The sequence below is a fragment of the Phyllostomus discolor genome, chromosome 4 (assembly GCF_004126475.2).
Source record: "Phyllostomus discolor isolate MPI-MPIP mPhyDis1 chromosome 4, mPhyDis1.pri.v3, whole genome shotgun sequence".
Classification (NCBI taxonomy): domain Eukaryota; kingdom Metazoa; phylum Chordata; class Mammalia; order Chiroptera; family Phyllostomidae; genus Phyllostomus; species Phyllostomus discolor.
The window spans coordinates 128,123,156-128,150,087 of NC_040906.2; the positions used below are offsets into that span (position 1 = coordinate 128,123,156).

A 26,932-nucleotide genomic window follows, 5' to 3' on the forward strand; every position below is an offset into this window, starting at 1 on the left:
TACAGTTCATTTTGTTTTCTGAGAAACTGATATGCAGTAATGGGAGCATTTTAGCAAATAACCAGTTAACTATTTCAAAGATTTTAAGAAGGATTCTATCAAGTTAACAGTTTACAATAAAGTAGTTCACTTTTTTTAAGTTGGGACATTAGGTCCTGAGGCCAACTCTCCACTCTAAGATCTTCAGGAAAGACCACAGCCCTAGAAGCCCCCGGCTCAGCAGAGTGCAGTAACGAGTGCTCTCTCTAAGCACTGCATCGCCAAATTCTGAAACAACCAACTAACTTCACTCCACGGCAAGGAAAGGTGTCCATCCTCTTTTTGGTAATGTTAGTTTTACTTTATTTAGAAAAACTACATGCTGCATGTTGTCAACTTTGGGCAGATGAAAACCATTTAGCCTGGTTTTATTTAACTATATGGCTTTGTGTGGGTTATTCAATATACTATTTTATTTAATAGGCAGCTTGAAAGAGGAAAAGGAAACCTCAGAAACTTTGATATATGGTAATTATTACAGAGCTATATGTCTGTTTGCTAAAAATCAGCCATAACGTAAAAAAAAAAAAATACATAAGAACACAAATTCACAACATCCTGGAGCTTAAGACAAGTTTTCTTCAGCAACCATGGTTCATTAGAAATTAATTGTAAAGTTATTTAAAAGAATTAAGGGTCTGGGGGGGAACTAATGTCAATTTAGATTTTAGAATTAACTAAATTGCAACGTATTTAACATTATCACTAGTGGCTGATTTTCATCCACTAGTGATACTTAATTCTTTAAAATGGTTATGGTTAGATTTAAAATACAGAAGTGCAAATTAAAAATTCAGATGTTACAAAGCTTTCTCTTCAGTTCTTGCAAGAAATGACAAACTAAGTATATAAAATTACATTACAAATATCAGGGGAACTGCAACCATCAGAGATTACATTTTTTTATATAGATCAAACTTTTACCAACACACATTTAATTAACATGAAATACAACTACAACATATTACATAATGTGATTTTTCTGCTACTAAAACCCAAAAAACTAAAAATATATTTTGTGCAAAAATTAGACTATATTTTAAGACAGTAGGAAAGGAAAGACAAACCACTAGCAGGTATCCATCGTCAGGAATGGAGTTTTGCCCAGGACCTATCCTGCTGCCAGCAATGGGAGTGGTGACCGGTTGTCACCATTGACATAAAAATAAACATTTTATATTACTTTGAAATGTATAGTGCCAGATCACTTCAAGATTATGAAAAGCAAACATCCATTCTTGAATTAACAAAGACATGCCCCAGAAAATTCTATTAGGTCCTTAGCATTAACCTGGACGGGGGATGAGAGTGGTGCAGATGGAGGACTCAGACAAAAAACAAAGACAACATACAAAAGGAATATATAAAATATTACGCATTTAGTACAAATAATGAAAAAGGACTTTATAGCACATTTTCCAAGGAAAGTTATTTTTACATATTCCAAAATCCTGTAAAACCCAGGTATATTGCAATGGGTCAAAAACAAAATGATTCATAAGTGATAATTAGTTTTAACAGAGTTCATGCAATTATCTTAGTTGGAAAGCTACTGTCTCAAGTCACATTTATGCTCTGCAACATGATACACACTAAAATTATTTCTTAAAAGAAATTATTTTATATTTGTTCCTGACAGAGGTCTTGAGAAAGTGCTGTAGAAATCAAAGGTTATAGAAATGTGTATGTGATCATCTTAAAATACCATATAAAAATGTGTAAACAAAAAGATGCTTTACAGTTACAGGGCATTATAAAATCCATAATGTGGATTATGACAGATCATCTTTTGTGCACTTAAGAAAATTGTTAACATGATCCTGAAAGTTCAAAACTGCATTTTCAGTCAGCAGCCAAAGGCACGGGAAGCACCACCGCACTTCCCAGCCCTGAGGAGGAACCGCAGACGCGCTCTGCCTGCTTAAGGACCTCCTTCTGGAGGGACACAGGAGGAAGATTTTGCAATGTATCTCACCTGGGAGATGCTCTAGCACTAAAACATTTATACTCCTCTTTTACCCATCCTGTCAGAGAGAAAAACTGCTCTTAAAAGATATCATAAACAATATAAATTCTGATAGTAAAGCACTGTAAAAAGTAGGTATGATATTTTGGCACAAAGCACTTCTCTTCTGCAAAATATATGTCTGGAATTTCTTATTTGAAAATAAAACCTTTCAACATACACACAATGTGTAAGTGGTTCTATGAATGAATGAACGAACCACAGTCTGTTTCCTTAAATACTGCACACACCTTCGGTTTACTCCAGCACCAACTATCTGCAAACACACCTCCACACCCTACATTACACAGATATTGCACAAGTGGCATTGAAGTTGGACAAGACTTAGGGTTTACCTTTCAATGCTATTTTTTGTAAGTATCTGGATTCAATACTATTTTCTAGAAAAGCTAGATGACCAATTTCAGAAAAAGAATGCTTGCTATCTTTCCTTGATCCATAATATTAAAATCTGTACCTATATATTTAGACTTTTCATTTATGTTTTCCAGCATTTAAAATTCAGCAAAACCTGTTTTTTGACATCTCACAGTATTCCCTCAAAAACAGGAGAAGCTTCGTCTAATGTAAAAAAATTAAAAATGAGTCCATAGGGCAGTAATTTTTCCACCAAAGATCTTACTCCATCCTGAAAAGCACTGCAGAACAATATTTAAGTTTGTCAACATCCAGAGCGCCATTAGGTGCAACGTCTGCTGAAGAAGACTTGTAATGTACCATAACAGCTTGACGTACTGAATAGTTCTTGCAGAATTGCACAATTTCTTACTACCTAAAGCATTTTAGGGAATGCTGCAGCTGCTGAAAGGATTTCTGGTTTTCTTGGTCCTCTGTTTGTTGGGTCTAAGGCTGATGACATCTCCACCATTGAGGGCACTTGAATTCTGGCCCGAGTGACTTCCACCAGGAGTGTTGAAGACACCTGCAACAAATTGAAGGAGACACAGGGATTGACACTGATGTGCCTCCGGGCCACCTACTGAAAACTGCATCCAGCTTCTCGGTGGATCAATAATATTTCTGAGTATTTACAATTCTAAGTTTTTGTTTTCACTTCATTTATTTTTAGTTAGCCAGTACACCTGGTTCAAGGTTCTCCCTTCCATCCTAATCCCCCACCACCTGTTCTTCTCCCCTGATGTAGCATATTTTATCAATTTTCCTATGTCTCCTTCCAAAGATATTTTATTCATAGGAAGACATGATTTGTAGTTAACAATACTATTTGTGAAATTTTAAGTTAATAAAAGTATTACATATGTAAAAGCTGGTAGTAATGTAGGATTTTTCTATCCCAACTGAAATAACAACAAAATGCCTACAGATAATTAAAGTCATGGGTAGATAAAAGGGATGAATTCAAACAAAAAAAACCCCATTTACAATCTAATTAATGAGATGAGTTAGTATACAAAGAAGTAGTGCTGTAAGATATTATATATTAAGTGCCATAAGAGACACAAGATCCCATAGATGGTTCAAAGGAAGGACCAATTACATCTAATTTGTAAGAAAGGAGCAATTACATAGAGAAAATAGAACTAGATAACCAGCAAAGTCCTGGACTTAGATCTCTATTCTTTTAGAAGAGAAGCATGAGGCCAGCTGTACAGCTGAGTGAGCTTTCTACATAGCCATGAAGAATGAATAGTTTTTTGACAGAAGATAGGAAAGGGAGATCATTGTTTTTCTGTTGTTTGTTTGTTTTTTAAGATTTAATTATTTTTAGAGAGAGAAAGGGAGGGAGAAAGAAAAGGAGAGGAAGATTGGTATGTGAGAGAAACATCAATCGGTTGCCCCTTGCATGCCCCCAATCAGGGTCTGGGCCCACAACGCAGCTATGTGCCCTCACCACGAATTGAACCCACAGCCTTTTGCTTTGCAGGACGATGCCCAACCAACTGATCAACACCAGTCAGGAGAGAGAGGTCCTTCTTGATGGAAGAACCAAACTGAGCAAAAGTAAAGAAGTAAGACAGCACAGGGCATGTTCAAGAAAGAGCAAGATACGGTGGAACTGGTAGAAGGGGTACATATAAAATAGTGGGCAAAACTGTCTTTAAACATTGGAATGAAGAGAGTCTGCATGTAACGTGTTCCATAATGGGAATCAATGTACCTTTAGTGAGGGACCTGATGCTCCTAAATAATCACTGATCTAATACTTTCTAATCACATTTCTTAGATGAGCACACTGTATTAAAAATAGTAAACATGATCATAATGAATGGAAAATTTACTATAGGTAAATATGGGCATAAAATATCCTGTATACTTACCAATTTTGTTACTACTTGAATGCCTTAATTCTGGATCCTCAGCTGTTTGTTGTTTGAGTTTTTGAAGATATTTTTCAGCCAAATATTTAAAAACTAGAATAAAAACAAGAACAAAAACCCTACCAGGTCAATATGACTTATGCAAGTAAAATATGTTATTTCATATCACTTACTATAATATTTATTTTTACTAAATAAATTTAAAATTAAAATTAGAAGTATACAATCAAGTTGAAAAATTCAATTTTTAAAATTTATTTAATATCTAAGTACAATGAATAGCAATACTAATAGTGGCATTTGATTAATAAAGAAATGAAATAATATTTGTAATCACTGGCTCAACACCACCAAATGACTTAGTTTTGAAAAGATGTTTCATTTCTTTAAGTGAAAAAAAAAATCTACCCAGAAGACACCTGACCAACAATCTAGTTGTTATGTAATAAAAGAAGTAGAAATTTTGGAATGAGAAAAATAATAATCATCTTTCTCTACTCTCACTTTCTTAAAGTAGGAAATATTGTTGAACAAATTAAGGCCATTGCGACTACCTAATGGAATACCCACTACTGTGGAGTTCTCAAACAATTCAGTAATGTTAAGAGGTATGCATGAAAAACACATACGTGCATACACACTCACACACAGTTACATTTTTAAAGATAAAAAGACAAAACAAACTCCAGGGTTTTGCTATAGAGCAACAAGTATTTCAAGACATTAGTAAATAACTACAAACTAACTCAAAAAGGAATTGTATCTTTAAAGTTTTCTTAATGATAGGTGACAAGAAAATTCTATTATTACAAATGTTTTCTAAACAACACAACAGTTAAAGTAGTAGGAAAATAAAACAAATTTCCTGTTAATTTTTTTAAAAAGGCAGTTTACCTTCATTCACATTTAGATCTTCTTTCACCGATGTTCTGTAGAATCTCAGCTTTAGCTTTTTTGCCAGTGCTTCAGCTTCCTCGCTATACATCAATTTAAAAAAATGCTTATATAGGTACTTTCTGATAACTTGTTTTTAAGAACAGTTTTATTACATTTGCTGATACAGCCTGGGGACGGGGCGTCAGACCTCCCAGACTCGTTAAAGCTGTGTCCTCAGTGCTGAAACAGGGTTTTCAGTTTTCACTACTTTGGGGGGATAAACACCAACCATTATATTATATAACTGTAAAGAGACAATTTTCCATAAAGTCACTGAACTCTAGCCTTAAAATAGTGAAATATCACTTTTCTTTGTGAGTACTTCAGTTTTCGCTCTTCTGTTTCTAAAAATATTTGAATTTACATTCTGAAAATCATACATTTCATTACTTATTTTCCTCTTACTGGTTATGAAACTGCTTTGCTGCCAAAGTCCAAGTCCGTATAGGAATGACTGTCTCTATACAAGAGTGAACCCCTGATTTACTTTTATCAACTCCTGACGGTGGACTCCTGGTTTCATTACGACTGTAGTGGCTAAGCTCCAAAATGGTTCCCAATGATCCCATCGCATCGCCCCACCCCTGCTCTCCCGGGTCTTCACACCCTTGTGAAGTCTCCTCCCTTACTCTAACCAAGGTTGGTTTATGTGATCAATAATATACAGAAGTGACAGTATGTGCCTTCTGAGACGAGGCTACAAGAGACACGTGGCTTCTGTTTTGCCCTCTCTTGGATCACCTGCTGTGGGAGGCCAGTGCCATGCTGTGAGGACACTTGTGCAGCCCTCGAGAGTCCACCTGGCAAGGAACTAAGGCCCTTGCCAACAGCCACCTGAGTGAACCATCCCGGACACAGATGGGTCCTCCTGCCCCCGTCAAGCCTTTCTGTGACTGACTTTAGGCCTAAGTGACATCTTGACTGAAACTTCATGAAAACCTCTGAAACAGAACCACCCCCAAGACACCCCAAATTCTTGACATACAGAAACTAAGATAATAACTGTTGTTTTAAGCCACTAAGTTTTAGGCTAATTTGTTAATATAGCACTAGATAACATAAGAACATAAAACAATAAGGTAAAAACCAAGCAAAGATTTTCAAAGCTAGCAAAACTTGAATACAATGAGCAAATACTTATAGGAAAAAATTACTTGGATGCTAAACTGTGTTCACAATTAGAGCATAATAGTTCTGAATAACAAAACAATATGAATCTGTACTAATCTATTTAAACTCATCAACATAGGATACTACTTACTCTATATTAAAGCATTTTATTAACATTCTTACTATATATATGAATGTTTTTCTTAACATTTTTACTATACCTGGACTTGACTTAAAATAAACTGGACTTGTGGTAATAAAGACCTGAGACAAGAATTCTAAAAGAGCCTTCAAATTTTATTCCTTTAATATTCTCTATTTATGATTCAGTATAAGTTTTTGTAAACCAAACCAGTCATAAAGAGCTCACAGCAATTTTAAGTAGAAGGAACTCTTTATATAAACTTCCTTTTATAAGTCCATGCAAAAATTAAAATAACTTCCAACTTTATAGAGTTATCACCACCCCCTCAAAAGCAGCCATCTTACTTCTTTATACAAGAATCATCCAAGAGATCAATCTTGTTTTGTACAAGTACAGTTGGTATATCTCCAACTTCAGCTACTACTTTCTCTCTCCAACTGGAAATTGCTTCAAAAGATTCCCTGTCTGTGGTAGAAAACACAAGCACACAAGCCTGGGCTCCTGTAAGGTCACAAAATAAAAATGTTATTTATATTAATGAAACAATCCTATGCAGGGTGAGGATAACTATTACCTATCAAAATAATTTTTATGTAAATATCGAGCTCATCTTTAGCACTCTGCTTATTTTTTATAACATATAAACTCTATTTTCTAATTCAAAGAATCAACTTTTATCAAAAACAGTGGTTCTCAAATTTGTACAAATTTCAAAGTACCCTAAAAATTATACACCTTTTGGGGGGTACACTGTGAAATACCGATATATTTAGTTATAGTTTAAGAGCGAGAGAGAATGGTGAACTAAGCATGAGTGATAGGCTGTTGCCACCTTCTTCCTGTTAATACAGGGCCTGGCACAAATAACACCCCTCTTTAAATTACAAAATCTTTTATTACAAAATCATAAACATGTAGTTCTATAATATAACAATATCATACTCAAGTACATACCATACGACATCTTAGGTGAAATGTTCACATTAAAACTATAAATTATCACACCCATATTATTACCCTACCAACAACACTCAGCAGGCCTTACTTCTGCCAGACCCTGTATTTGTGATCTGCTTTAGTTTCTTTTAGCACAGATTTAAGACAAATCTGAGAAAAAAAATCACAATTTCCTCATCCTATTTACTTTTTAAAAAACTATATGATTATTATTTTAATAGAATACCAATGATGCTAATGAACATCATTTAAGAACCAATGACAAAAGAAAATAAATATACAATACACAGGGAGAAGTTTAATTTAGTTTTTTACCCTGTTTAAATGCATAATTCCCATTCTGTATCTACTGACAATATTTTACTTATCAAGTATCACATTAGGTTGATAATATCTAAAATAAAATATAAGCAGTAACCTTCTGGAAGAAGCTCTCTTACGAATGATTAGCTGTGACAAAAGCAGGTGTGTTAGGTGACAAGAAAAACTGCCCTGTGGTCCAAGGGTTTCCTGGAAGGAAGGCATGTTTTCTTACTGTTACATCTTCCTTCCAGACCCCTCAGGTGTGCGAGTTTCCTGCAAGGACTCAGACAGGCTCGCCTTGGCTACCCTAAGACACTCTTAAAGCCAAGAGAGGTTTGTTTATCACCAAAGGGAATACTGTAGAAAGCAAAAGAGTGTATGATGAAAGAGAAATTAGCAGTTCATTATTACCCTAACAGCAGGGGCTTCATCTGGGAAAATCCTCCCTACTATGGACACGTTGTAAATCAAAGATTAAGTGAATTACATGAAACGTATACGGGGAAGACAGACCGGCAGATACACCATGAGACTACCAAAACTGAAAGAGGAATAAAACTGATGAGGTCACTAGTGCATCGATAAATAAATTTATATTTACTTGAACTCTACTATTTACTTAAACTACAGACAAAACATTATTTAATCATACTTTAACTTCCACTTAACTAAGTTTTATTATAAAACTATTTGTTACTGTTAAACCTAGAATTTTACATGTAACCAACTGCCATTTATTTTGAAGGTTAAATAAGGTATTTTTCAGGTACCCATTTCAAAACCAAAAAACCAAAAACCCCTAGAGAAGTATATAATTTTAATAAACAGAAAACTATGCAGACACTGTCAGAAATATGGGCAGTAAAAACATGATTAACTAAGAAAAACACAATGTTTTCAAAATTAAGAACCAAAGGATAAAAGAAAAAGTATATCCATAACAACCCCAAAATTATTTAGTGGGGTCCTGAGCAGGGAGCGACCAAAGGAATGTGGGAATGTGCGAAAGTGCCTGTCGGGAGAGGAGGAAGGTACAATATTGATATGTGTGAGTAATCAAGGGAGGCAAATAAACTGATGTAACAGATGCTGGAGGACCTGCTACTGTCCCCTCAGCCCTAGTGTCACTGCAGCTGTGGAGACGCTTCCTGCCTTTGCTAGTGTCCTACCCGGGCATATGCTGCAGGTGGCCCTCTGCTTTCCTGACTCAGGGCTTTTTCTGATGTTTTAAAAGGGACCCCTGGTTTATCGAATCCTCCAGGGGGAACTGATGCTTCTGAAGGAAGCTTCAACTTATGGGAGATGGGATCAATACCTGAGCTTCACTTTGGTAGGAGTATCCTGAGGTACGCCTGTTAGGTTCTTCACAGGGATTGATCCCCAACTGCTTAGTTTTAAGTAGCTCATTAATACACCCTCTACAAGCTTTTCTCCTCCTTTCCCCAGTCTCTCACTTCTACTTCCTGGATCACTTCCCCAATAAATCACCCTCACCTAGTTGTGCCAAGAAATGCTTTGTGTGTGTCTTGGGAGGGGTGATTGGAGGCTCAAACTAAGAGACTGTCTTAAGTTAAAGGCAATCTCTATAAAAATAAAAAGACAATGTGTGCCTATTAAACCACAGGAGAAAAGCAGAACTGTCCAATGTACAAGAGGAAAGAAAATAGAAAAAAACCTACAGAAATATAAAAAACAAAAACAGACAACCTGGATTACTTTTGCAGTTATAATAATTCTGACAAATGTTGGACAACTACTTGTTTCAATTACCCCTAACTGAAATCATCCATCCATAGAGAAAATACTCTGTCAAATTATGACGTATTATGGTTCTTTTACATTTAGGAAAACCCTAAAGAGCCAAAAAAAAAATCCCTATCTAATAGAGGGCTTTTGTGATTGAGGCACCAATAAAACAGATGACAAACAATGGATTCCAAAATGTGTGTAAGAAGATTATCATTTACAGAATCTACAAAGGAAATAGCTGTAACTCCTACACAACTTTGGAAGTCCCTCAAGCACAAGATTTTTTTTTTTTCAAGAATTGAGAAAAGAAGATTTCTCAAGGATTTCTGTAGAGAAAATACTGTCCACCCCCAACCCTTCTCTCTTTCAAGAAGGTAGGATGGATATGATACCTGTGCAGTTCTGGGAGCAGGGGGGAGGGGTCTCGTGACAGTGGGGGAGAGGCTGCATTCCTTAGGTACACAAGATAGCAACTGATGAAGGGAAAGGCCCTCCTTCTCCTTCCAGTACCTGACTGAAGGGAAAAACAAAAGTCACAGCAGCACAAGCATACCATAAAGGTTAACATGGTGGCAGCTGGAGGTGCAGACCTGCCAGTATAGCCCGGGAAAAGGACAGGATTGGCTGGGGGAGTTGGACCCTCCCTGAGCACACAGAAGTGTGCACAGGCAGATTTAAAGGGAGGGAAGGGAGAATCTCTTCCTCTGCCATTCCCAGCATGGACATGCGGGCCAAAGCGCTTGCAGACTGGCGGGCCCTGGAAGCTGTGTAACCAGGTGGCAGGCCCTACAGAGGCCCTGCATAGCCAGCCCCAGCATTTAGCAGTAGCCCTGGACCCCCGATGCAGGAAGTGGGGGTGGGGGGGGGCGGACGGGCACACAGACTACTGAAAGGAGCCTGAGGTCAGACAATTGATGCAAAAGAAGCTGAGCTACTTGGATGACCATGCCCACTGGCCACCTGTGGTTTCCCAAAGAGCAGTATTTTTAAATGGGAGATGGAACTCCTGGCACAGCCTTGAACTGATCTGACAGAGGGTGGTAGGGTTTTTCTTTGGGTGTTCTGGAGTTGAAGGGCTCTGAGACAGAAGCCTGCCATTCTTCCAAATTGTGCAGTTTTTTATAAAAAAACCCTTTCCTTTTTCACCAAACTTCTGCCTCCAGAATTTGCCTAATGGTGGCAGTGGGCAGCAAACCCCACTTTCTGTTAAGTAACAGATGGCAGCAGAATATTACCGTTACCTCCTCTAACTCAACCTAGCAGGAATGGATTTCAGCAGACCACTTAAGGAGCTTGATATGTGTTCCCCAGCAACTGAGGGATACTCTGGACTGATCCTGCCTTGACTCAAGCCTGAGAAAGACATAGGTGCTGGGAGCAAGAGTGAGAAGACAAGACCAACAGACCAAAAAAAAAAAAAAAAAAAAAAACACAGCTGCATTTGGGAGTAACTGTGTTCCCACTGATAGCAAGACAAAGAATGCACAAAAATTGCACACAAGTATGGAGCCACGTCTAAGAGATAAGCAGGCATGGGATAATTTTAAGTTGAGTCCAATAGGGCCATCTGTGGGGTGATGAGAGCTAAGCGTGAAGGAAGAAGGAGGTGGAATGCTGAGTCCCACAAGGAGGCAGAGCAACTGCCTGAAGTAAGTATACATTTGCCCTGAGGAGACATTCCCAAGAATGGGAACCTTGGAGGAATCCAGCACAATTTCCTAGAGTATCATCTTTAAACATCTGACACCCAGAAGCCCCTAACATAAGAGAGCAGCACCCACCACAGTGTTCTGATTTCCCAATTTGGTCTTCCCCTACAATGACCCAGGAGCATAAAAAAACATCTCCAGCAAGCTAGGGAAGGAAAGAGGGAGAAGGAAAAGTGCCATCACTCCTTTCCCAGACTACAGGTACTGGCCTGCTAAAATCCCAGAGAGGGTAGAAGATTTAATGCTAAATTACATTTGGAGTTTTGATTAATACACAGGCCTGGCTATTCTAATTACCAAATTGAGATCATGTTCATCACTAGAAATAACTATGAGGCAAGTGAAAGAAATTACTGGAGAGTAACCAGAAAAGACATGAGTTGAAGGGAGTTATTACTGAGGGTCAAGAAGGAGAATTCATTTCCTTCTACTGCCTAATCAAATAGAAAGGGATTGTGAGAGACAAAAAAAGAAGTTGCATTTTGGTAACTTCATAAGCTGTGTCCTGTTCAACATACTAACTACTATAAATATTCTTAATTCAAAAATGACCCTGTACTTTTATCCTTTCTTTTTCTTTCTTGACTTCGAGTCCTGTGTTGGTACCAGCTATCTTTAGGAAAGTCAATGTTTTCATTTATCAGTTGTAGTCATTTGAACATATCTTGTGCCTTTGATATTTAAATACAGCAGGTGTTTTTCTATCCATATATTTTACATAAACCTTTATTTTCCTACTATTCCATCTTCCTTCTATACTTCCCTAAAAATCACACTGTTGGAAAAGTTACTTCATCATCATAAATACCAGTAAACCACCCACAAAGGAACCACTTCTAATAGTTAACAAAGTACCCCATTATCCACACATCAGGAAAAGATCTAAATAAATTTTTGGTGTCAAGTATGAGATCACCAATAGCAAATATTTATTTCTAATTGATAAGATCATTAAAAAATGTTTATTTCTGAATGCAATTCAGAAAATACTCCCCAAGACATATAATGTATAGAGAGTAACTTTATTCTTGAATAACTGAAAGACCCTACAAGATGGTCTCTAGACTTGTTCTGAGTATAACTGAAGACCAGCAGCATCAGCTTCACCTGGAAGGATGTGGAAATGAAGACTCTCACAGAGCCTCCCCTAGAGCTCCTGAATGAAAGTCTGTACTTTAACAAGCTCCCTGGGGGATTCATTTGCACTTTAAAATTCAAAAAACACTGCTCTAGGGAACACAGTATCAAATCTGACACTGGCAAAGACCAATCAGAAACAGGCTTTATATACTTTTATAGATATTACTCTAGATTTAAAGCACTTGTCCTTTATTCTCTTAAGACACTTTATATAATCTAAAGCATACAAATTATTCATTGAACAAATCTATCACAGATTCCACGCTCATATAATTTCAAAACAAATCTGAGAGACTTGCACAGCCTAATTGCTGTCCCTAACTCCTTCACTTACCATGTATAAACAGCTTCTTGTCCAGAGCTATTTCACTTCCAACAATTTATATTAATTTGTTTGTGAAAGCACATTTTTTAAAAAATAAGGGTTTCGGGAGAAAACTGTACTCGAACAATGATTAAAATAAAATTAAAAACAACAACAACAAAAAAACCACAAGGGTTTCCTTCCATTTATATGCATAATCTTAGATAACAGGTCTCAAGTCTATAACTTCATTTCCATATGTTGCTAGAAAGAAGCATCTTTTTCTTAGAACCAATCACAGTAAAAAAGTATACTGAAAATCTATTTTATGTTATATGTAACTTTCTGTACTAAGTATGGTTTCTACTGCCTAGGCTAGACTTCTTTAAGAGTTTAAGAGAAATAATTTGGGACCCCAAGAGGATTCCTAATATGATCTGTGCTCTATTCTAACCTATTTACAAGGAGGTTGTGTTTCAACATGTCTCACTACACAATTACGCCAGCATTCCAAAAATGTAAGAATGCCTCTGAGCAGTGGTTTTTGGTATAACAGGTCTTTTAAATGAATTATAAATTTTTCTGTTTTAAAAATAAAATTTACAACATTTTTATGCTTCCTGAATAATATCCTTCTAGGACATAAACCAGTAAGTCATAATTTCATAAGGCATTGTGTTTTACCACTAAATCCGTATCTTAATTCATGCCTCCTAGCCCTTTCCTTCTTTTCCTAGTCCTTATTCCTCTTTAATTACATTTCATCTGAATCTATACTAGTAGCAGATATTACCTGGTTGCCTAACTGACATCCCAGCTCCCCTCCCTTCCTGAGAACACCTCTCCCTGCTGCACTTTAACCATGGTTTAGACAGGCTAAATGTACCCTCTGCTCTGGGAGTTGAGGCCCTAAATGCACCAAGCCAATCAAGGTAATAACAATCCTCTGACTATTTACTGTAATCTAGTCAAGGGTGATCTAATCAGATACAACCTCAGGACTTTTGATCCACTGTTGTGGGGGGCAACTCTCTCTCCAAAAGGATGTAAAAACCAGGCAGCTTCCACTGCTGATGCTAGCAACCTTGCAACCAGGAGGAAAATCAGCACGAAGAGGAACCCTACCCATGGAGGGAGGCAAGCCAAGAGAACCAATGGTTATAGTCAGAACAACTGAAAGCTAGGCTACTCCCACTTTTCTATTAAACAAGTCAATAAACCTTAGTAGTTCAAGTCAATTTGAAATTGCTTGTCAGCAACCAAAAGTATCCTGGTAGAACCTCAAAGGAAAGCTTAAAAAGAATGTTCAATGTGCCATTTCTCAAATTTATGTATAATTGCTGCTGTTTGTTCCTTAATTCAAACTGAGATGTGATAAACGTTTATTCTTAAGACCTCAGTCCACCTTCTTTGCCATTTTAAGATTTTAAGAAAAGCTTTGTTTTTTTTTAATCCTCCCTTGAGGACATGCCTACTGACTTTAGAGAGAAGGGCAGGGAGGTATGGAGAGGGAGAGAGGGAGGGAGAGAGAGGGAAGGAGAGGGAGGGAAGGAGAGGGGGAGGGAGAGAGAGGGGGGAAAGAAGGGGAGGGAGGGAGAGAGAGAGAGAGAGCGAAGAAACATGATCAGTTGCTCTCACACACACCCAGACTAAGACTGAAACTGCAACCCAGGCATGTGCCCTGACAGGGAATCGAACCAGCGACCCTTTGGTTCACAGGCCGGCATTCAATCCACTGAACCACACCAGCCAGGGCTGTTTGTTTTTTTTAAACCAGGGACTCAAATGATCTACTTAACTATATGGTTCCAAAATTTTCTTCTTTTTATTTATATACAAATCAAATAATTTTTGACATTTAACCCCTTTTTCCTTTTTTAAGGTAAACTTTATTTTTGGATAATTGTAGATTCACCCAGTTTTGCCTTTTTAAATTAGATACATAACAATAAATACAGTCTCCAAAAATAAGATACTCATTTAAAAAGTAATACTACCGTATCATACTATCAAAAGTTTAAAGAGAAATAGCCCAACCTGTTTTTTTTCCTCACAAGAACATATATTTCATAGCAAGGCTTTATAGAGAAAAAAGCTAGTAGGTAGGTAAAAAGAAAATAATGACAACTGTATGCATTCCTACCATATGTTAATGTTCCCACCCTGTTTTTTTGTTTATTTTTTCCTATGCAGTTGTAGTGGTAATAATCCCACTTAAAAAAATACAAATAACCTTTACTCAAGAATAAACAATACATTTAGGACTCGTTAATCAACAGTGAAAATGCTCATGAAATTCTCAATTTGATAAAAATACCATCCATTTTAAAAGTGTTGGGGAGTAAGAACATAATTTCACCTTACACCGTGAGACAAGTGCTCAAGATCCAAACTGGCACCCACAGGACAGCCATACTCAAAGCTGCTGCAGATGGGAAGCCTTGAAGGACACAGCAAACAGAATGAGCAGTAAGGAGTGGTGACATTATCAGGATGACACCTGAGAGGTGTACCTCTCTTATTTCTCAAAGAACCAAATGTTTTCCTAGAGCAGGCAGTGGAAGTCAATTTTCCTTGTTACCAATTCAAAAAAGAACCTTTGGTTGCTTATTGTTAGTGTAATTAGACCTCAGTTGCATTATAATCAATCCCAGATTTTCAAAAGTAGAAAAAAAAAAACAAACCAAGATACAAGAGTTCAGAAGCATCAATAGGCTATCCGCTACATGGTACTAGGTTAAGCTTCCAGTGATTTTGCTCTCATTACAACCACCTTGGCAGTGAGTTGGAGGAACGCTAAAAATACTGTTTTAAATTCCAAAAGAAAAGGACAAAATTTTATAGGAAAATGTAATGGAAACCTTGGGGTCTAAGCATTTCTTCAGGAATTTAACCCTGCATTTTAGATTCTTAAATCCTAGAACAGTAATTCTTTCCTTTCACATGTGTCTCGCACTTTGAACTTCTGCAACACTGAGAAGGCCTTACCTGTGAACTCTCATGTGTCATAACTGAATGTCATCCTATTTATATGAGAGTTCCTACTCTCGAACTATGTAGTCACTTCATTGGGGTCAGGAGTAGGAATTTAACAGTTCCTGACTAATTAGGTCTCGGAATACCTAGTCATGTAATTCTAAAGGCAGAGACATCCTGTCTATAGAACAAAGTATTATTCACCACTCAAGGATCTTCAGAAGAATAATGACCTGGCACTATAAAAAATGCTTTGAAAATAATTTAAGTATTCTTTAAAAACTAAGCCTTTCTACAGAAAACAGAAAAAAAACAAAACAAAAAAAATCACCAAAATTTTTTGTTTAGCTAAAAGAACATGCCCAAACAAGCAAAAATGCGATAATTTACCTCGATAGTAGGCCTTTGTTATTGCATCAAATTCCTCTTGACCTGCTGTATCCCATAACATGAGTCTGACATCTTCATCATTAACTCTGAAACAAGAGATGAATCTGTTTCATATGTGAAGGAAATATCTTTAGTAATATAGCTGTGTGCATCTTTTTATCTTTCAATTGTGGAGGTATTATAACAACATTGATGGTTTCACTCGGAAAACGCCTGAGTACTTTTAAATGCTGATACAATTACCAACAGCGAAAGTAATGGTGAAAGATGTTCCTCCAAAGCTATAACTTGACACAGGATTTGGGTTCACTGGCACGTTTTCTCTTTTGACGGCAGTCACAGATAGTGGTGGTGCTAAGACTAGCAGTATCGGGAAAGAGGGATTCCCTCAGGTCAGTGCTTGCTCTTCTCTTTACAACATTCTATCGAGTTACGGTGCACAAGTAATAGAATAAGAAAGGAAAGCAGTAGCTTACCTGCTTGGTTGCTCTTTAACTCAAAAATTCACTCTATTTTGTTATATAGTCCATTGTCTTACTCATTGCACTTATGTTGTACAAAGTCACAGCAACCAATGAAACAACAAATACTGAACTACTGCTCTTAGGGAGAAATACAGGGTTAGATTCCTGCAAGCCCCTGGTTACATTTTCATCAACTGATCAATACATAACCATATTTTTTTACGTGCTTCTCTTTAAAGACATCTCATTTAATATATGTTGTTAATTCATTAACACTGAACTCACAGCCTACAGGACTGTAATTCATGCCTGAATGAAGCTCATCTAAAACACATATTTTATCTGTAATGCACATCACACACAACTTTCTTGTACTTGGGATCACCAGACAGCATTTTAGCACTATGCTTGCGGGCCACTTTAAACAGTGAAATCACCAACAAAAGGCACAAAAATGTGGCACAAAAACAGAACACTAAAAGAACACTTGTTTACTGTATGAGGGATGAAACAAAGGGTTGCCTTATCCCACCCAGGTTGGAAATGTGTGTGCAGGGTGAATCAAACTTTTTGCTGCTCTACACATGTTCATGAATGACCACCAAAGCACTGGGAGTATTGATTGTGGGGTTACAAATAAATTTTAGCAAGTAGGTGAATTTGCAAATGCAGAATCCACAAATAATGACAACTGTATACTTAAAATATTAATTTGGTTCAGCCTGGCCAGTGGCTCAGTTGGTTGGAGCATCATTCCACACACCAAAAGGTTGTAGGTTCAATTCCCAGTCAGTGCACATACCTAGGTTGCAGGTTCAATCCCCGCATACGCGAGGCAACAACCGATGTTTCTCACATCGATGTTTTTTTCTCTGTCTCCCTTCCTCTCTCTCTCTCTAAAAATCAATAAACATATCCTCAGGTGAGGATTTAAAAAAATAATTAATTTGATTCAGATAACAAATACAAAAACAAATATCATCAAGACTTAAAATGAATCCTCTTAAAATACCTAAAGGAAGCAAATACAAAAATATTTTAAAAAACAGAATACAAATAAAAAATTCAAGAATCTTTAAAACAATGAACACAATTATCTTTGATGCTAATGCCTGGGCTAGTTCAGTCAGATCTGTCTGATGTCACTTATTTTTGTAATGCATTTTAGTTTGTCTCTCACAATTTAAGATATCCTAGAAAGTTGTCAAAACTAATGACAAAAAGTGTTACTTTGATGTGTTTTAAAATCCAATTGGATTTTCTGAAGATTTCCTTTCTGTAGGAGTATTTAATCCAAATCTTCTCTCATTTCTTTAGAATAAAAACAAAATATTAATTCTCTAATTTCTATATAGTCTTGCCCAGTTTTAAAGACAGAAGAGACATTCTAAACAAAAGTATCCCATTATATAAGAGATGAGAACTCTTCTGATAGACAAGTAACTTTCCTTCAAAATGAAATTGTGGGTGGAAATCTCACTAGTCAAGCATCAGTTTGTGTTGAAGAAGTGCCTAAAGCACCACCAATACATATAAAACAGATACAAGATAAATTAAAAAAGGATGAGGGAGGCAAATAGAAAAAAAGAAAAAAACATATGACAGGAAGGGAAGAGAGATGAAGGCAGGGCAGGAAACAGAAGGATAAAGATACACAGAGCGTAAGTAATCCAAAACCACCACCAACTATCTCATGAGCCACAGCCACTAGAAGCCTAACCTAGGACTGTGAAGTCTTGGGCACAGTTCACAATTCAAAACCAAGAGGATAAAATGGCCAAGTACATACTGGATCTGTCGCTCCAAAAAATCAACTCCAATGGTTTTCTTATAATCTTTTGTAAAAATGCCTTTGCAATATCTCTGAATCATACTCGATTTTCCAACGGCTCCATTCCCAACAACCACCATCTTGATGGCGACTTCCATATCTTCCTCCAACATTTTGGAGTTGAAAAGGTTTCTGTACCAACTTTAATTCCAGGTGATCAGATCTTTCTGAAATCTGTAGTTTAAAATGAAAATAAAATTAATTTTCCATGACACAAAAACTATACAAAATAAAATATGCTGTAATTGTTTTATCAGGGAATAATTACATTAAATGTCAAGAATTCATCCATGATGAAGGCCCCCTCACCATGCTGTTTGCTAATGTAAATTCATTAACAGGAGGGGCAATAATAATATCATTCATTCATTCATTTTTTAATCCTTATCAAGGGACAATGTATAACATCCAGGTATGAATAACATGCCTAGATTGCATAGTTTTGCCTTTCACAGAGACTAAGACTTTGGAGGGTTAGAGCTGAGGCCTGATTTAAATTGCATTTACTAGTTCAGTACTCCAAGTGAAGTTACTGCTTATCCTCTTTAAGCCTCAGTTTTCTGAGGATGTTCACCACACAGAATTGTTGATCAGAGATAGTTATAAAGCACCGCGCATAATGAAAGTTAAGCATGCAAAAAATGGTAGGTACATACAACATAATAAATTCTCCATAGTTACCACCAAGTGTGCAACAAACACAAAATCTAAAGAAACTGCTTTTCAACATCACAGGTAACAATAATGTCCCCATAAAAGCACCCCAAAGAAAGGTTTTATATAATAATGCTGCATGACCACAGCAGGCTCTTGGTTACAGTGCTTTAGTGTTCAGCTGACAACGAATCCTCCACAAATAACCTTATACCACGCATCCTTTCTTTAGAATTTAGTTTCAGATTAGTTATTGTTACTCACATAATGAAAGTAATAGAGCATGTACTGTTTGTATTTCAGACTAAAAAGAACAGAAAGTCAACTCCTTCATATTTCTTCATAAAATTACTAGTTAAGTTCCTGTCTACTTAGCCATTATATTGCAATTACCTTAAATGAAAAATCCATCTACACAACCACTGCACAAAGTCTGCAATGTGACGAACACTCCTTTCTTTGTCCTTAACAAGGGTTTCAATAATTGTCCCCAATGCTTCACAAACTTGCATGATCAGAAGAATCACCTAGAAACACTTGCTAAAATATTGGTTCTAGTCTCCACCTACAAAATTAAGTAATTTTAAAAACCTAAAAACTGAGAATATCAGAACAAATGAACATGGTAGATACAAAAAAACGGGTAAATAAACAGACTTCTCTCAAGCGCTCTAAATTGTAACAGTTGAAACAAAAGTTATAACCAATGTGATTTTCAATATATGTAGAAAATATATTAAAGACAATTAATACAAATGCAGAGGATAACGAGATGTAAAGTTTCTATACTTCGGCTGAACTAATAAAATGTTGGCACCAATAGGTTCTGATAAATTACATATACATAATGTAATACCCAGAGCAACCGCTAGAGATTTCACAATAAGATATACTTGAAAACACTACAGATAAAACAAATGGAAATTCTAAAAACAATAAAACTATCGTAATCAAATGAATATGAAGAGACCTATCCACATGACAACAGCAGAACATACTTCTTTCAAGCACCCACTGAACATATACCAATATAGAACACATACTAGGCCATATAACAAACCTCAAGAAACTTAATGGAATCAAACTGCAAATCAGTAACAAAAAGACAATGGAAAAATCTACAAACATCTGGAAACTAAAAAACACAGATTTCTAAACAATTTGTGGGCTTACAAAGAAGCTCAAGAGAAATTTTCAAAGGTAACTGAACTGAGCTCTCACTGGTTTGGCTCAGTGGATTGAGTGCTGGCCTGCGGAGCAAGGGGTCACTGGTTCGATTCCCAGTCAGGGCACACGCCTGGGCTGTGGGCCAGGTTCCCAGTAGGGGGGTGTGCAAAAGGCAACCACACATTGATGTTTCCCTCTCTTTCTTTCTCCCTGCCCCTCTAAAAATACATACATACATACATACATACATAATCTTTTAAAAAAGGCAATTGAACTGAATGAAAATGAAGAAATAAGATGTCAAAATTTATGGGACATAAATAATGTGCTAAGAGGGAAATTTTGCAGCAGTGAATGCTTACCTTCGGAAAAGAGTCTCAAATCAATAATCTGAGCTACCACTTCAAGAACGTAAAGAGCAAATAAGCCCAAAGTGAGCAAAAAGATGGAAATAATAAAGAGCAGAATCAATGAAATTCAAAACAGAAAAATAAATGAGACAAAAAGCTGTTTTTTTTTAAGAGATCAATAAAATTGAAAACAGGAAACCACCCCCCCACAAATTACCAGTATCAGGAATAAAATAGGAATATCACTACAGACTCTGCAGACTCAAAAGGATAATACAATGAACAACTCTACACATAAATTTGACAATGTAGATGAAAGGGATCCATTCTTGGAAAAGAACTAACTACCACTACTCACTCACTATAAAGTAGATCATTTGAATAGCCCCATAACTATTAAGGAAATTGAATTTGTAACTTTAAAAACTCAAAAAGAGTCCTGGCCAATGTGGCTCAGTTGGCTGGAGCATTGCCCAGTTACTGAAAGGTTACAGAGTTGATTCCTGATCAGGGTATATACCTAGGTTGCAGGGTCCAGTCCCCGGGCCAGGTGCATGCAGGAGACAGCTGATCAATGTTTCTCTCTCTCCCTTCCTCTCTCTCAAAAACAAAAACAAGAACAAAAAAATGCAAAAAGAAATTTCCAGGCTCAGGTGATTTCATCAAAGATTTCTAAAACTTTTGAAGAATTAACACCAATGATACAATCTCTTCCAGAATACATAAGACGAGGAAAGACTTTCCAATTTATAAAGTCAGTATTATCTTGATACCAACACTACACAAAGGCATTACTAAAAGAAAAAAAAAACAGACAATATCCCCTTATGAACACAAATGCAAAAATCCCCAATAAAATATTTGTAAATCCAATCAAGTAATATGTAAAAAGAATAACCAGGACCAAGTGGGCTGTATTCTGGGAATACAAGGCTAGTTCAATACTCAAAAATCAATCAATATCATCCACCATATTAACAAGGTAAAAAAGAAAAGCCATATCACCATATCAATTAATGCAAAGAAAATAGTGGACAAAATTCAACATCCATTTGTGAGAAAAACTCAGAAAACTAGAAACAGAGGAGGATTTCTTCAACCTGATAAAGGGCATCTGTTTAAAAACCCTAGAGCTAACATCATAATTAATTCTGAAAGACTGATTGTTTTCGCCCTTATGGGAAATTTCACTCTCACTTCTCTTATTCATCATTTGTGAAGTCCTAGCCAGGGTAACAAAGAAAAAAAAGAAATGCTTAGATAAAGGAAAAGAGAAATAAAACTCTCTAGTCACAGATGATATGAATGTCTATGTAGAAAACTCCAAGGAATCAAAACAAACAAACAAAATCTTGGAGCTAGTGAGTTTAGTAAGGACACATGATAAAGAACAACACACAACTCTCAGTTGTATTTCTATATTCTAACAATGTACAATTTGAAATCAGAAGCTTTTAAATGACACTAGAGTTTCAAAAATATTAAATACTTTGGAATAAACCTAATAAACAGGTACAAGATCTATATGCTGAAAATTATAAATGTTAATGAAACAAAGACCTCAATAAGTGGGAAGACATAGCATGTTCATAGATGAGATGACTAAGTAAAGCAAAAACAGCAATTCTCCCCAAATTGATTTATGGTTTAATGCAATTCGAAAGTATCAGCAGGATTTTTTGTAGTTAGAAACAAACTCATTCTAAACTTTATATGGAAAGGCAAAGGAACTAGAATAGCTAAAACAATTTTGAGAAAGAATAAAATTGGAGGAACTCCTATTACCTGATATTAATATTCTATAAAGCTCTTTCAATCAAAAAAGTGTGATGTGAGCACCCTGGCTGGTATGGCTCAGTGGACTGAGTGCTGGCCTGTGAACCAAAGGATCGCTGGTTCGATTTCCAGTCAGGGCACATGCCTGAGTTGCAGGCCAGGTCCCCAGTAAAGGGCACTCAGGGGGTAACCACATATTGATGTTTCTCTCCCTCTCTAAAAATAAAACAAATAAAATCTTTTTTTAAAAAGTGTGATACTAGCAAAGAAATACATAAATCAATGGAACAGAACAGAGGGCCCCAAACTAGACCCATGCAAATAGAGCAAATTGATTTTTGACAAAAGTACAAAAACAATTTAGTGGAGAAAAGACAGCCTTTTCAATGGAACAACTGGATATTAATATGCAAATAAGTAAATCTTCCCCTAAACCTCACACTTTGTACAAAGAATTCCACAAATGGATCATAGACACAAATGTAAAACTATAATTTTTAAAAACAACTTTTAGGAGGTGAAAATCTTCATGACCTGGGGTTAGGCAGATTTCTTAGACATTATAACAAAAGATCCACAAAACAAAAAATTGATAAATTACACATCATCAAAATTAAAACATTTGCTCTGTAAAAGACACTCTTAAAAGAATGAAAAGACAAGCTACAGACTGGGAGAAAATACTTGCAAAACACATATTGACCAAATAACTTGTATTTAGAATATATAAAGAACCCTCAAAACTCCACATAAACAAACAACTCAATTAAAAAATTGGCAAAACTCTTGGCCAAATACTCAGCAAAGATTATATATGCCAAATAAGCACATGAAAAGATATTCAACATCTTTAGCCATTAGTAAAAGATACTTTAAAAACCATAAGATGCCACTACATGCCTATTAGAATGGTCAAAATCCAAAATGATACAGCCACTCAGTAAGACAATTTCTCATAAAGTTAAACATACTTTACATGAACCTGCAATTCCACTTCTACCAATACCCTAGAGAAATTAAAATTTATGTTTATTTCAAAAAAATTTTTTAAACCACATCAGAGCCCTGCGGTCACTGTTGGCCTTGGGGCAGGGTGTTCCTGGCCTTGGTACAGCAGCTCTCCAGGGAGGAGGGCATCACCCTGCGAGGGAGTACCGAAATCAAGGCCCAGTTCTTCCCACTTGGCATCAACAGCGTTTTATATCAGCATGGCATTTATGCCTCTGAAACCTGTACTCGAGCGCAGAAATATGGACTCACCTTGCTTATAACTACTGATCCTGAGCTCATGAAATACATAAATAATATGGCAGAACAACTGAAGTTGGAACGACTAAAAGATTGGTTATACAAGTGCTTCAGTTCAGAAACTGGTGGTCGTCATCTGCATTCCTTAATTACTACAGTCCACAAAGTAAACAGCATGGTGGCCTACAAAATTCCTGTCCTTGACTGAAGATGAGCCAGTAACAAAAACATAATTCTCAAATGTGTTTCCTGAATCCAAGTTAACTATAATTCATGATGTATTTCATTAATTTTTAGATGGGGAAAGCTTAATATTATGCTTTATTTACTAAATTGTGCATAATTGTTCCATTTTGGGATACCTCTTTGACTTTCCACAAAGTTGGTATAATTTTTCGCATACTGTTCAAAAGGGTACCAGCAGATGACATTAGCACTGTCATGTCATTTTCTTGGAAAGTGGAAACTAGATGGGAAACTTTTGCTATAAAGCTAAATGCCTTTTGGTCAAGTAGCTTGACTCAGAATATTGGTAAATATGAAACACAGCAAAAGAAGTCTTGACTATTCAGATTTTTTTTTAGGTCCTAAAGTAACTGATAATCCATAATAACAAAATATTGCTGTTAGGTCCTTTTGCCATTTATTTCATTTGCATAGTTTCCATATTGAAAAAAGTCTCCAATTATTTGATTTAGTGTAATTTACACTTACAAAGCTATCACTATTTCTACTATTTAAGTTTTGGTGATACAGAATTCTTAAAAATGTCTTTTTGTGTTTTATAAAATCAAGCTTTAAATGGTAATGATAAAGTTAAATGTATATGTTTTTAAAAAAACTGTACACAAATGTTTATAGCAGCTCTATTCATAATCACCAAAAACTAGAAACAATCCAAGCATCCTTCAATGGGGTACATGCAACAACTTGGAGGAATCTCAAAGGCATCATGCTGAAAGAAGTCAGCATCAGAAAATTATGTATTACATGATTCCATTTACTGTATATGACATTCTAGAAAAGATCAGTACAGATGGTCCTAGACTTACATGGTTCAACTTTTAATTTTCAATTTTATGCTGGTGTGAAAACAGTAGGAATTCAGTAGAAACCATACCTGAATTTTGCATTTTGACCTTTTCTCAGGCTAGTGATAATACAGTATGATAGACTCTTGTGATGCTGGGATGCAGCTAAGGCTGCACTCCCACTCAGGCAGGAATTCAGGAGGGTAAACAATTGATATACCCTACAGTATAGTAGGTATTAAATGCATTTCAATTTATTTTCTTTTTTAATGGGTTTTTAGAGAGAAGGAAAAGAAGAGTGGAAGGAGGATGGAGAGAGGGGGAGAAAAGGGGAGGCGGGGAGAGAAACATTTATTAGTTGTTCCACTTATTTATGCATTCACTGGTCAATTCTTGTGTGTGCCCTAACCCAGATCCAACCCACAACCTTGGCTTATGGGGATGATGCTCTAACCAACAAAGCTACTTGCCAGGACCTCAGCTTATTTTCAATTTACAATGGGGTTTATCAGGTCCTAACCCCATCTTAAGGGGGGGGCAGGGGGCACCTGTGATTGCTGAGTTAGGGAAAGGATATAAAAGGATAGCATGAGTTTTGGCAGGAAGGTGATAGAACTATTCTATATCCTGAGTGTTGTGGTGGTTACATGAATCTAAAAATTCACTGAACACAGCTCTAAAACAAGTTTTTACTATACGATAATTTTAAAAATAAAATTTGAAGAAAAATGCAATCAGATTTCAACACAGGCAGTGTAATGTTTGTGACTGTCACTACTACTCTCCTCTTAAAACACTAAATCAAAACAATTACGTTCTTTAAAAATAGGCATAATTCTGAGTACAATAATTTAAAAGCTTGACAGTAACGCTCTACCTACTTTTTACTCCAAATTTAACTTGAAAGATTTGTCAATGCAATCTTATAAATTAGAAAAGAGTAACTCACTGATCAAAAGGGTTTTGTTTTTGTTTTTTTACATCACAGCCTGTACTTAAGTACCGGTGTGATTATATTCACACCTACATGTTAGGAGTTACATAAAAGCTAGAGAGGTAAACGGCCCTCTTCTGAGTCTACCGCTACTTGATAGCGAAGTTTACTATTCCCTCACACACCCTCAGGTTCCTCTGCCTGGGAACTAGGGCTCCTCGGTTCGAGTAAAATAATTCTGTGGCTTCCAGTGTCAATGAAATAGTGCAGTCTGGCTCATTCATATTCCACCAGTCTGAGCGAGGAACTAGGGAAGGGTGGGGCTGCGGGTTAGGAAGGGGGCTCTCCGCAGGACCAGCTGTTCCCCATCAAACCTAACCCGGGCACTTAATGCCCTTTAGCTGGTGTCCCGCCCCGCGGGGGTCGCCCCTTCCGAACCTGGGAACCCGGGGAGAGCAAGCAGGCAGGAGCTCCGCTAGGCTGGACGCGCAGCGCCTCAACCCGCTCCACCTCGCGCATTCCCGCCCAAGGGGCAATTCCAAGCACCCACACCCAGGAAGACCAGACCGCTGGGAACTGGGAGGTGGCGCCCGGCAGGCGCTGCCGCCCACCTCCCCCCGCTGGAACTTGGGACCCCACGCTCAGAGGCGGGCAAGCGGGTGCTCGGCGGCCTGGGCCGGGGGATGGGAGCCCGGGCCTGGAGGCCCCTGACCCCCAAGCCCCTCTCCAGTCCCCAGAGAAAGGCACATCCCGGGACCCCGAAGACAGACGGGTCCTTCCCCAGGGGAGACGGAGAAGTCCTCTTCCCTTGGAGAGGGCAAGTAAGTGCAGGACCGTTACCCCGGAAAGCGAGCCGCCACTCACCGTCCCCCGCCGCCGCGGACCCGCAGCCCGGCGAGACCGTCTCCTCTCGGTCGCGGCGCAACCGCTGCCACAGCCGCCGTCACCTTCTCCTGGAGCGCCAGCTCCCGCGGCGCGTCCGCCTGGCTGGTTCGCGCCCTCTTTTGCTCTTTTAAGAATGACTATGATTTTTTAACAAACTTCATTGGCAGTCAGGGCGCAGAACAAGCGACTCCGCCGCAGGTCCGCCGGGAATGGTGGGGCGCGGGAGACTAGACTCCCCTCATCCGTAGACCCGCCGCGTTGCCGAGCATGCGCCGGGCTAGGTCTGCGCATGCTCCGCGAGGACCAGGTCCCCAGCCCGGCTCCACCCTGGTTCTTGCTGGTGGCGGAGACGCGGAGTTCTCTGGGTTCCCTGTGCCTCCCGGGACCCGAGTACGCACTGGGGAGGCTGGAGGCGAGCAGGACCTCTTAGATCGTGGATTGGAGTCTGGTAAAGATAAACTGACGGGAAAAGGTCTTCATAAATTTCGCCTACACAGTGCTCAGACTTTCCCAGTCCTCAAAGGACTTT

General features: G+C 37.6%; 1 protein-coding gene across 3 annotated transcripts; it reads right to left on the reverse strand.

Annotated features, from left to right (window-relative positions):
• On the reverse strand, positions 1–26,658 carry RAB23 (RAB23, member RAS oncogene family). 3 transcript variants are annotated; one of them, XM_036024295.1, is made up of 7 exons: positions 18,668–19,672; positions 18,402–18,532; positions 16,064–16,149; positions 6,880–7,036; positions 5,239–5,321; positions 4,345–4,437; positions 1–2,987 (listed from the first exon to the last, which is right to left on the reverse strand). In XM_036024295.1, exons 1-7 carry the CDS (start codon positions 18,722–18,724, stop codon positions 2,848–2,850), a joined length of 747 nt encoding a protein of 248 aa, XP_035880188.1. In that variant the 5' UTR covers positions 18,725–19,672; the 3' UTR covers positions 1–2,847. The 3 variants fall into 3 exon arrangements, with proteins under 3 accessions (XP_035880188.1, XP_035880189.1, XP_028366371.1); XM_036024296.1 differs by having other exon boundaries at positions 18,317–18,532; positions 18,668–18,687; XM_028510570.2 differs by lacking the exon at positions 18,668–19,672 and adding an exon at positions 26,383–26,658 and having other exon boundaries at positions 138–2,987; positions 18,317–18,532.
• Between the last annotated feature and the right edge of the window lie 274 nt (positions 26,659–26,932).

What these genes read in the sequence shown, in the direction of transcription:
- RAB23 (XM_036024295.1), bottom strand. Translation starts at nt 18,724, where the DNA reads ATGAATGATATTATTATTGCCCCTCCTGTTAATGAATTTACATTAGCA. An exon ending in TTACATTAGCAAACAGCATG is followed by an intron (nt 18,533 to 18,667) that starts GTGAGGGGGCCT and finishes TTTAAACTACAG; the next exon opens with ATTTCAGAAAGATCTGATCA. An exon ending in GATGATTCTTGTATAAAGAA is followed by an intron (nt 5,322 to 6,879) that starts GTAAGATGGCTG and finishes ATTGATGTATAG; the next exon opens with CGAGGAAGCTGAAGCACTGG.